Source organism: Coregonus lavaretus (genome assembly GCF_964263955.1).
Source record: "Coregonus lavaretus genome assembly, chromosome: 24".
In the NCBI taxonomy this organism is placed as follows: domain Eukaryota; kingdom Metazoa; phylum Chordata; class Actinopteri; order Salmoniformes; family Salmonidae; genus Coregonus; species Coregonus lavaretus.
The window spans coordinates 10,586,516-10,598,168 of NC_140011.1; the positions used below are offsets into that span (position 1 = coordinate 10,586,516).

The 11,653-nt window shown below is 42.1% G+C and overlaps 1 protein-coding gene across 1 annotated transcript in view; it reads right to left on the reverse strand.

Moving 5' to 3' along the window:
* lamc3 (laminin, gamma 3) overlaps positions 1 to 10,359 on the reverse strand; it is a 156,868-nt gene extending 146,509 nt beyond the window's left edge. The window contains exon 1 of the mRNA XM_084140092.1: positions 9,815 to 10,359. Within this exon, the coding sequence (XP_083996218.1) occupies positions 9,815 to 10,181 (367 nt within the window). The 5' untranslated portion in view covers positions 10,182 to 10,359. The remainder of the gene's footprint in view (positions 1 to 9,814) is intronic.
* Positions 10,360 to 11,653: the final 1,294 nt, after the last annotated feature.

Consider the following 11,653-nt stretch of genomic DNA (forward strand, 5'->3'; position numbering starts at 1 on the left):
TTGCTAGTGAAACAGCCCTGTAGCTTAGCATCCGGTTCATCGGACCACTTCCATATTGAGCGCATCACTGGTACTTCCTGTTTGAGTTTTTCCTTGTAGACAGGAATCAGGAGGATAGCGTTATGGTCAGATTTGCCAAATGGAGGGTGAGGGAGTGCTTTGTATGGGTCTCTGTGTGTGGAGTAAAAGTGATCTAGAGTTTTTTTGCTCCTAGTTGCACAGGTGACATCATGGTAGAAATGAGGTGAGACAGATTTAAGTTTTCATGCATTAAAATGACTGGCCACTAGGAGCGCCGCCTCTGGGTGGGAATTCTTTGCTTACAGCCCTATACAGCTTGTTGAGTGCGGTCTTAGTGCCAGCATCAGTTTGTGGTGGTAAATAAACAGCTACAAAAAATATAGATGAAAACTCTCTTGGTAAATAGCATGGTCTACAGCTTATCATGAGGTATTCTGAAGAAGGCGAGCAAAACCTAGATACTTCCTTAATATTAGAGATTGCGCACCAGCTGTTGTTAACAAAGAGACACACCCCATCCTCCCTGAGCTTACCCGACGCTGCCGTTCTGTCCTGTCGATGTATAGAAAAACCAGTTAGACGTATATTTTCTATGTTCCTGTTCAGCCACGAACTGTAACATAGGATATTACAGTTCTTCAGATCACGTTGATAGGATAGTCTCGAACGGACCTTGTCCAGTTTATTCTCCAGTGATTGCACGAAGGGTAGAGGCGGTTTATCCACCACTGGGCAAAAGAGTCCATATCAGGGTATATCTTTACATTAAATGTTTTTGATATTCTACATAATACAGACTATTTCCAATGCATTTTTTGGAGGGGGGAAATGCACCATATACTGAAAAATGCTGAATCCAGATGTGCCTTTTAGACATACAGTGCATTCGGAAAGTATTCAGATCCCTTGACTTCTTCCACATTTTGTTACGTTACAGCCTTATTCTAAAATTGATTTTTTTTTTTTATCCTCATCGATCTACACACAATACCCCATTATGACAAAGGGAAAACAGGTTTTTAGACATTTTGCAAATGTATATAAAAAACGAAACAGAAATACCTTATTTACATAAGTATTCAGACCCTTTGCTTTGAGACTCTAAATTACGCTCAGGTGCATCCTGTTTCATTGATCATTCTTGAGATGTTTCTACAACTTGATTGGAGTCCACCTAGGGCTGTTGCGGTGACCGTATTACCGCCACACCGGTGGTCACGAGCCATGAAGGCAGTCAAATTCCACATGACCGTTTAGTCACGGTAATTAGGCATCTCCAAGCTCTGATGCTGCTGCTGGTCATTATTAGCCTACCAAACTTACTAACTGCCTGGTACTCAGCACTCTATTGTCCCTCTAATCACTCTGACATCAATGCAAATGTATTCGAAAATCTAATCAAACGCCTAATGAGAGCCCATGAGCTCATGTTGCGCAATATTTCTATAGGCTATGCAATTGTGGAAAAACAGAGTGATGGCAACTAATAAAAAAGATGGCCGCTAGTAAATTATAAGCAAATATTTTCTGTTAAATGAACTAATGTAGCCCACATCCATTTGGCATAGCCACATCAGGACCTAACATAAGGACAACTCAGAGAATGCTATTATTTTCTTCTGAAATAGACTATATTTTCTTCGTATCATGCTTCTTTAGACCTGTCTAAAATAAATAATGGATTTATTGTGAAGGTGTAGGCTATATTACATGGATTTATGGCTTGTAGGCTATGTGTGGAACCCAAGAGATGCTAAATGTGTTTATGTTATTTAACGGTCTATTACATTGAGACCGACAGTTAATTGCTTGAAATTCACCTGTTGACAAAAAGTTGTGACCGCCACAGCCCTAAGTCCACCTGTGGTAAATTCAATTGATTGGACATGATTTGGAAAGAAACACATTTGTCTATATAAGGTCCCACAGTTGACAGTGCACGTCAGAGCAAAAACCAAGTCATGAGGTAGACAAATGTTGTCGTTAGAGCTTCGAGACAGGATTGTGTCGAGGGGACAGATCTGGGGAAGGGTACCAAAAAAGTTATGCAGCATTGAAGGTCCCCAAGAACACAGTGGCCTCCATCATTCTTAAATGCAAAAAGTTGGGAACCACCAAGACTCGTCCTAGAGCTGGTCGCCCGGCCAAATTCAGCAATCGGGGGAGAAGGGCCTTGGTCAGGGAGGTGACCAAGAACCCGATGGCCACTCTGACAGAGCTTCAGATTTCCTCTGTGGAGATGTGAGAACCTTCCAGGACAACCATCTCTGCAGCACTCCACCAATCAGGCTTTTATGGTAGAGTGGCCGGAGGGAAGCCACTTCTCAGTTAAAGGCACATGACAGCCCGCTTGGAGTTTGCCAAAAGGCACCTAAAGACTCTCAGACCATGAGAAACAAGATTCTCTGGTCTGATTAAACCAAGATTGAACACTATGGCCTGAATGCCAAGTCTGGAGGAAACCTGGCACCATCTATACAGTGAAGCACGGTGGTGGCAGCATCATGCTGTGGGGATGTTTTTCAGTGGCAGGGACTGGGAGACTAGTCAGGATCGAGGGAAAGATGAATGGAGCAAAGTACAGAGAGATCCTTGATGAAAACCTGCGTCAGTGCGCTCAGGACCTCAGACTGGGGCGAAGGTTCACCTTCCAACAGGACAACAACCCTAAGCACACATCCAAGACAATGCAGGAGTGGCTTCAGGACAAGTCTCTGAATGTCCTTGAGTGGCCCAGCCAGAGCCCAGACTTGAACCCGATCTAACATCTCTGGAAAGACCTGAAAATAGCTGTGCAGCAAAACTCCCCATCCAACCTGACAGAGCTTGAGAGGATCTGCAGAGAAGAATGGTAGAAACTCCCGAAATACAGGTGTGCCAAGCTTGTAGCATAGTACCGAAGAAGACTTGAGGCCGTAATCGCTGCCTAAGGTGCTTCAACAAAGTACTGAGTAAAGGGTCTGAAAACGTATGTAAATGTGATATTTCAGTTTTTTTATTTTTAATAAATTAGTCAACATTTCTAAAAACCTGTTTTTGCTTTGTCATTATGGGGTATTGTGTATAGATTTAATCCATTTTTGAATAAGTCTGTAAAGTAACAAAATGTGGAAAAAGTAAAGGGGTCTGAATACCTTCCAAATGCACTGTATATGATATTGGGATTACTTCGAATATCACACATGGACACTTGCTATGGCCGCATACGGACTCATTCAATATCCTGAGATATGTGACATCCTATTCTGTCTCTTCATGTTAACAAATACTGACTGTATACATCTCATATCTGTGTTTTCTCAGCACATTTAAGATATTAAGCTATAATGATCCCAGATTTGGTTCTCTTAGCTGAGGTCCATATCCAGATCTTGATATGTTTTTTGATATGCTGAAACTAAGGCAGATTTCTGATGCATTTCTGAGTTTTCAGCACATGCTCAATAATTTGACAAATATGAAATCTATATTTTTCTTTCATGCACAATTTGTTTTGGTATTCCCTCCGGATATCATACATGGTATAGTGGGGAAAAAAAGTATTTAGTCAGCCACCAATTGTGCATGTTCTCCCACTTAAAAAGATGAGAGAGGCCTGTAATTTTCATCATAGGTACACGTCAACTATGACAAACAAATGGAGAATTTTTTTCTCCAGAAAATCACATTGTAGGATTTTTAATGAATTTATTTGCAAATTATGGTGGAAAATAAGTATTTGGTCACCTACAAACAAGCAAGATTTCTGGCTCTCACAGACCTGTAACTTCTTCTTTAAGAGGCTCCTCTGTCCTCCACTCGTTACCTGTATTAATGGCACCTGTTTGAGCTTGTTATCAGAATAAATGACACCTGTCCACATCCTCAAACAGTCACACTCCAAACTCCACTATGGCCAAGACCAAAGAGCTGTCAAAGGACACCAGAAACAAAATCGTAGACCTGCACCAGGCTGGGAAGACTGAATCTGCAATAGGTAAGCAGCTTGGTTTGAAGAAATCAACCGTGGGAGCAATTATTAGGAAATGGAAGACATACAAGACCACTGATAATCTCCCTCGATCTGGGGCTCCACGCAAGATCTCACCCCGTGGGGTCAAAATTATCACAAGAACGGTGAGCAAAAATCCCAGAACCACACGGGGGGACCTAGTGAATGACCTGCAGAGAGCTGGGACCAAAGTAACAAAGCCTACCATCAGTAACACACTACGCCGCCAGGGACTCAAATCCTGCAGTGCCAGACGTGTCCCCCTGCTTAAGCCAGTACATGTCCAGGCCCGTCTGAAGTTTGCTAGAGTGCATTTGGATGATCCAGAAGAGGATTGTGAGAATGTCATTTGGTCAGATGAAACCAAAATAGAACTTTTTGGTAAAAACTCAACTCGTCGTGTTTGGAGGACAAAGAATGCTGAGTTGCATCCAAAGAACACCATACCTACTGTAAGGCATGGGGTGGAAACATCATGCTTTGGGGCTGTTTTTCTGCAAAGGGACCAGGACGACTGATCCGTGTAAAGGAAAGAATGAATGGGGCCATGTATCATGAGATTTTGAGTGAAAACCTCCTTCCATTAGCAAGGGCATTGAAGATGAAACATGGCTGGGTCTTTCAGCATGACAATGATCCCAAACACACCGCCCGGCCAACGAAGGAGTGGCTTCGTAAGAAGCATTTCAAGGTCCTGGAGTGGCCTAGCCAGTCTCCAGATCTCAACCCCATAGAAAATCTTTGGAGGGAGTTGAAAGTCCGTGTTGCCCAGCGACAGCCCCAAAATATCACTGCTCTAGAGGAGATCTGCATGGAGGAATGGGCCAAAATACCAGCAACAGTGTGTGAAAACCTTGTGAAGACTTACAAGAAAACGTTTGACCTGTGTCATTGCCAACAAAGGGTATATAACAAAGTATTGAGAAATTTTTGTTATTGACCAATTACTTATTTTCCACCATAATTTGCGAATAAATTCATTAAAAATCCTACAATGTGATTTTCTGGATTTTTTTTCTCCTCATTTTGTCTGTCATATTTGACGTGTACCTATGATGAAAATTACAGGCCTCTCTCATCTTTTTAAGTGGGAGAACTTGCACAATTGGTGGCTGACTAAATTCTTTTTTCCCCCACTGTATGTATATGTTGAGTGAGGGAAAAAAGTATTTGATCCCCTGCTGATTTTGTACGTTTGCCCACTGACAAAGACATGATCAGTCTATAATTTTAATGGTAGGTTTATTTGAACAGTGAGAGACAGAATAACAACAACAAAATCCAGAAAAACGCATGTCAAAAATGTTATGAATTGATTTGCATTTTTATGAGGGAAATAAGTATTTGACCCCCTCTCAATCAGAAAGATTTCTGTCACCCAGGTATCTTTTATACAGGTAACGAGCTGAGATTAGGAGCACACTCTTAAAGGGAGTGCTCCTAATCTCAGCTTGTTACCTGTATAAAAGTAACCTGTCCACAGAAGCAATCAATCAATCAGATTCCAAACTCTCCACAATGGCCAAGACCAAAGAGCTCTCCAAGGATGTCAGGGACAAGATTGTAGACCTACACAAGGCTGGAATGGGCTACAAGACCATCGCCAAGCAGCTTGGTGAGAAGGTGACAACAGTTAGTGTGATTATTCGCAAATGGAAGAAACACAAAAGAACTGTCAGTCTCCCTCGGCCTGGGGCTGCAATGATCATGAGAACGGTGAGGAATCAGCCCAGAACTACATAGGAGGATCTTGTCAATGATCTCAAGACAGATGGGACCATAGTCACCAAGAAAACAATTGGTAACGCACTACGCCGTGAAGGACTGAAATCCTGCAACGCCCGCAAGGTCCCCCTGCTCAAGAAAGCACATATACAGGGCCGTCTGAAGTTTGCCAATGAACATCTGAATAATTCAGAGGAGAACTGGGTGAAAGTGTTGTGGTCAGATGAGACCAAAATGGAGCTCTTTGGCGGAGGAGAAATGCTGCCTATGACCCCAAGAACACCATCCCCACCATCAAACATGGAGGTGGAAACATTATGCTTTGGGGGTGTTTTTCTGCTAAGGGGACAGGACAACTTCACAGCATCAAAGGAACGATGGACGGGGCCATGTACCGTCAAATATTGGGTGAGAACCTCCTTCCCTCAGCAGGGCATTGAAAATGGGTCGTGGATGGGTATTCCAGCATGACAATGACCCAAAACACATGGCCAAGGCAACAAAGGAGTGGCTCAAGAAGAAGCACATTAAGGTCCTGGAGTGGCCTAGCCAGTCTCCAGACCTTAATCCCATAGAAAATCTGTGGAGGGAGCTGAAGGTTCGAGTTGCCAAACGTCAGCCTCGAAACCTTAATGACTTGGAGAAGATCTGCAAAGAGGAGTGGAACAAAATCCCTCCTGAGATGTGTGCAAACCTGGTGGCCAACTACAAGAAACTTCTGACCTCTCTCATTAAAATACAAATCAATTTATAACATTTTTGACAGGCGTTTTTCTGGATTTTTTTGTTGTTATTCTGTCTCTCACTGTTCAAATAAACCTACCATTAAAATTATAGACTGATCATTTCTTTTTCAGTGGGCAAACGTACAAAATCAGCAGGGGATCAAATACTTTTTTCCCTCACATATATACATATATATATATATAAACATGGGGGATTGGAAGTGATGCAGACAATTACATTGATGGAAGTTACAATCTATCTGCAATATTAAGCTGATCTACCCCCTAAAAAATAAAAAATAAAAATAAAAAGTACCTTACTGTGATTGTTTTCAATTAAAATGGTGAAAAAGAAACAAAAATAGCTTCTTTGCAAAGAACAATTTCTCAAGCAAGAATTTAGCTAGGACTGTCTGGGAGTCGTCTGAGTGGGGAGGGGAAAACGGAAAACTAGCTGTTATTGGCAGAGCGGTTTAGAACTCTCTTTCTTACTGGTCTATAAACTAATTTACCGCCTGGTGATGTCACCAGGCAGACCAAATCTCTTTCCCACCAAAACAGGCAGAAATTTCAGGCGGCCTTTCACTAAAAGGGCATTATCATCATTTTCACAATGTCACAGTATTATTCCAACCTCATAGTGTGGAACTATATATAAAACAAAGGAAAGTCATGTTTCGACTGCGCTGGGCCTTTAAATATGAGTATAGTGTTCTCTATTTTGTTTTCTAGTATGTGTTTTATTGAATGCATCTGTGTGTTCTCATGGTAGATTCCTCCCTGGACCGCTTAGCTAAAAGGTTCCCAGACAGAGCCTGAGCCTCGCGGCTGTTTGCTTGCAATTACTCCAACAATGTAACTTTAAGCCATGTCTGGGGGTGACATTTGATGGGCGGGATGGCGGTTTCTGAAGAGAAGCTTTGAGTCATTATCGGAGGAATAGAAGTGTGTTTGTGTGTGTGTCAGTAGTGGAGGAATACAAAATACTGAGATTGTGAGGGACAAATGTTCTGCTTTAGAAAATTTCTCACAGGGTGATTGGCAATTGAAAGGATTATGTTTTAGAGTCGTTGATTTGACTCATAGTGAAGTCTCTCTCTGTGAATTATTAACTCTTAGCCTACAATTTCCGTGCCCCCGCGGAAACGCAATTAACATAATACAAAAATCCCCACAAAAATCTGTCTGTTTAAGCTAGAGATATCTTCTTTTTTTTGCATGGGCTGCATCTCAATCCACCACATCCACCGATATCGCCCTTTGTCAGACCATGAGACATCCCGAAAATCGGTCTTCTCACAAAAACGTCTTTAGCGTCCGAACAGTTTGGCCTACAAGTATTATGATCACTCTATTGAAAGTTCTCAGTTTTGCTCTACGATGCCCACAAGCCTCACAAGACTTGTCTGAAGTTGGTACAGCCTACAACTTCTGTCTGTAGTGTCCAAACGGTTTGGGCTACATACTAATATGACCCCTCTGTGGACAGCTGAGACTCTCACGATGATGTTCTACATTTTGCTCTAGGATGCCCACAAGCCTCACAAGACTCATCTGAAGGTCCCGGTACCAGTTTAAAAAAATTAATGGAAGTATGCGGTATATGGAGATAGTTTAGTGCCAAAATTAAGAAGTTAAATATATGTCTGTCCTATATCTCTCAGATATAGGAAAGGCACTTCAGAATAAACTTATTTTTGAATATTTGGGGGGACTATCTGTTGTTCCATGTAGTGGATCTGTTATTCAGTGCGTTTGTATGAGCTAATAGCAGTAAGGTCAGAAATATGTTTTCATCCCAAAAAAATTTAATATCTTTTTTTGATACTTCAAGGGCTCTTAAAATTCAAAATCAAATAGCTGAATTATCCTTGGTATGACTTTCTTAACCTTTTCACACGTGAGTTCCAAATATCTCTAATGGTCGCTCCAGCGTGAGTTGTTTTATGCACAATATGTCAGAATGCACTCACTGTTCCAAAATGTGATTGTTACGTAACAGGACAGTTAACACGAGTTGCCTGCTAATTATCTATAGGCTATGTTTCAACTTGTCAATTTCAAATAATTTTCTAACAAGTTGTATTTTCTAACAGCAGTTTGAATTGAGGTGTGTTCCGCCTCCTCATTCATACACATAGAAGTAGGCCATTTCAGTGTTGCGGACAATTTATGTTTGTGGTTTTACTGAGCCGGACAAACTTCCCTCCAAGCCCTTCCAAGCACATCAAGTATGCAGACATTTGCGCAGTCTTGCACGAACTGGAACATGTTCTGGCTGGCACTCGCATTGCCTCCATCTTTGTTTTCCTTACAAATAAGAACTTTGGACATGTGTGCGTTCCTATCAAAGTAAGTCCCTTATTTTCTGTATATCGTGTTGTTGTTTCTACTGTAGCATGAAGTATGTATGTATGTATGTATGTATGTATGTATGTATGTATGTATGGAGCATAATGTAGTTACAGTTTTATTCAAGTTTTCAAGTACTGGTGACAAATAATGCATTCTGATTATTGCATTGATTGTAATGGACACCTATTATGTGTGTAAAATACTTTTTTTAAGGTTAGGAGCTATAGGAGGACAGATACATTTTGATATCAGTCTAGGCCTAATTGCAGAGGAATACGCAAGTTATGTTTGTTTCAGCATTGCTGGAAGAATGTTCAGGCCTGACTGTTGCGCAATGAGTGACAAAACATTTGAGACCCTGATGTTCATCAAATGCAATCGCCATCTTAAATGATTAACCAAAATCTAAAATTATCATTAAAGAACCGTATGACAATGATGCGGGCGGCAGGTAGCTTAGTGGTTAAGAGCGTTGTGCCAGCAACCGAAAGATCATTATGTATTTCATTCTTAATATTAATATCTGAAAGCCCTCCAAACCATGTGCAAATGATAATATATTTAGACTAATTAAATAAACTGTTCTAGTTTTTGGTTCTTCATCAAATATATAGCAGGCAACAAATAAATATTTCAAATAACTTGCATATATTCAAATATTATTTGTTTTTCTGAGACCTGTATTTGAATATGAAAGGAAATAGTTGCCAATAGTTGCCTTTAGTTGATTCTCTATATTCGACTACCTCGAGTATTTGAAAAGTTGGTATTTTCAAATTAAACACAAAAAAACATTCTGCCCAGGTCTGATGCAGGGTGAGGTTGCATAGTCACAGCTGGAGCAGGACCCATCAAACTCAACTAATTGTGAACATAACTTTATGAAACTGAATATTGTTCTTCTTACCGAGGAGCAGGGTGAGGTTAACAGAGGAGGGGTGAGAGAGTGAATGTGGGTCTTACCAAGGTGCAGAGCGAGAGAGTGAGTTGTTCTTACCAAGGTGCAGGGTGAGGTTGACGGAGTTAGGGTGCTGGACTCTGTAGAACATGGACTGGCTCTGCCACCAGGTGGGTTCCTCGTCTGTGTGGAAGTCCGTCAGCAGGCTGGCGTTGTGGCTGAGGCCTGTGTCCGATATGCTACAGTGGTGGCAGGAGCGTGTCGAGCCCGTCTGCATGCAGTAGTCCTCCGGCGGTGAACCACACACGTTGGAAGCCATGATCGTGCGGTTGAAGGCTGCGTTCTCAAACTTGGGCATGCAACGGCTAGGGACGCCCTCATCGTCATCGTAGCAGGAGTCCATGGCCCCGTGAACAAAGGAGAGGGAGCAGAGGAGGAGGAGTGGGGTGGTCAGTGGGGTATCCATGACCAGGGAAAGTCACATACAGAGACACACACAAGGTCAGTTAACAGGTAACACACACACACACTAACACACTCCCAAACACACTGGTAGAGTAATCCCGCAGATGTCTCAGAGAGGTCTATGGTCCTCTGTTTTTCCCCCTCTCTTTATCTATGTCCCTCTCTCTCTCTTGTTCTCCCTTTCTTCTCCAACATGTGTTCTCCCTCTGTGAACTAAGTGAAGTTACTGGGGGAACCCCTCTCACTAGGGATAGGATGAGAGAGACATGGGAGGGAGGGACAGACAGAGGGAGAGGAAAGAGAGGGAAGTGGGGGCATGTACACTCCCCCTCCTGCTGGCCACAGCAAGTACTACAGTCCCCAGTACAAAGATGCAGAGTCACAGTAAAACCATGGTGATGTTCATTATGGCACACTGTGGCAAAACGTTTTTGATCGGAAAACAAAAATCTCTGCTTTAATTGGACAATTTCAGGCTCTACCTCCCTGTTTTACTCAATTTCGAAATGTTTTCCACCTACGTTTCCAGGTGTTAGAAACTGACTACCATTACACATTTGAATAATGTAGCGGCCATGATTGAGACTGTTAAAAACCTTTCCATTGCACACTCTGTATTATACTGGAGAGTGTATGAGCACACAGGGTGCCTTTACCACTTATGGAGAAACGCAGTATGATGATTATGGTGATGAATGTGTTGGTGGTTATCATCACGTGGGGATTCTGGTCAGTGCTGACTGCAGTGAGCCTCTTCAGAAGGACTAAGAACCTACCTGTAACAGAGAGACAGAAATACAGAAGACAGAGTGGAATGTGTGCAACCTGTTATGCTGCTTGAGGTTTATGGCGTATCTGAAAGAAAAAAAGATAAATACATGTAGTTAATGGCTTGGATATACTTTAAAATGCAGTGGGAGGGGAAGTGTATATCATCCACAAAACTTAGACGGATTGTCATGTTTGACAATGTAAGTTAGGGGAAGTGACAGCATGAGCAGGTTCTGAATCACAGGTACAGAGTACCAGGCAGGTGTGCAGGTGGGTGATGCAGAAGTCAGGTGAAAACTGTGAGGTGAAGACAGTGGAGTGATGTCAGTCTAACAGTGAATGTGTTGGCAATGTTCTGTGGTTGACTGTTGAATTATTGACACTAACAATAGGCTTGCAATGATGTCATGGTAAGAGGACAAACGATTTGTGGATATACAGTACATGTGTCTAAAGGAGAAAGAGAGAGGGCATAAGAAAGTGAATGAGAAATGAGAGTGAACAGGTGAGCAGAGTGAGATGCAGAGAGAGAGAGAAAATACAGAAAGACGGAGGGGAAGAAAATGAGAGAGTAAAAGAGGTAGGTAAGTAGGAGGTAGAGAAGGATTCAGTGTGTGTTAGTGGATGAAGGAGAGAGAGCGAAAGAAAGACGGAGAGGGAGGTAGAGAGGTAAAGAGGGAGATGTTTGGAGTGTCTTGTAGA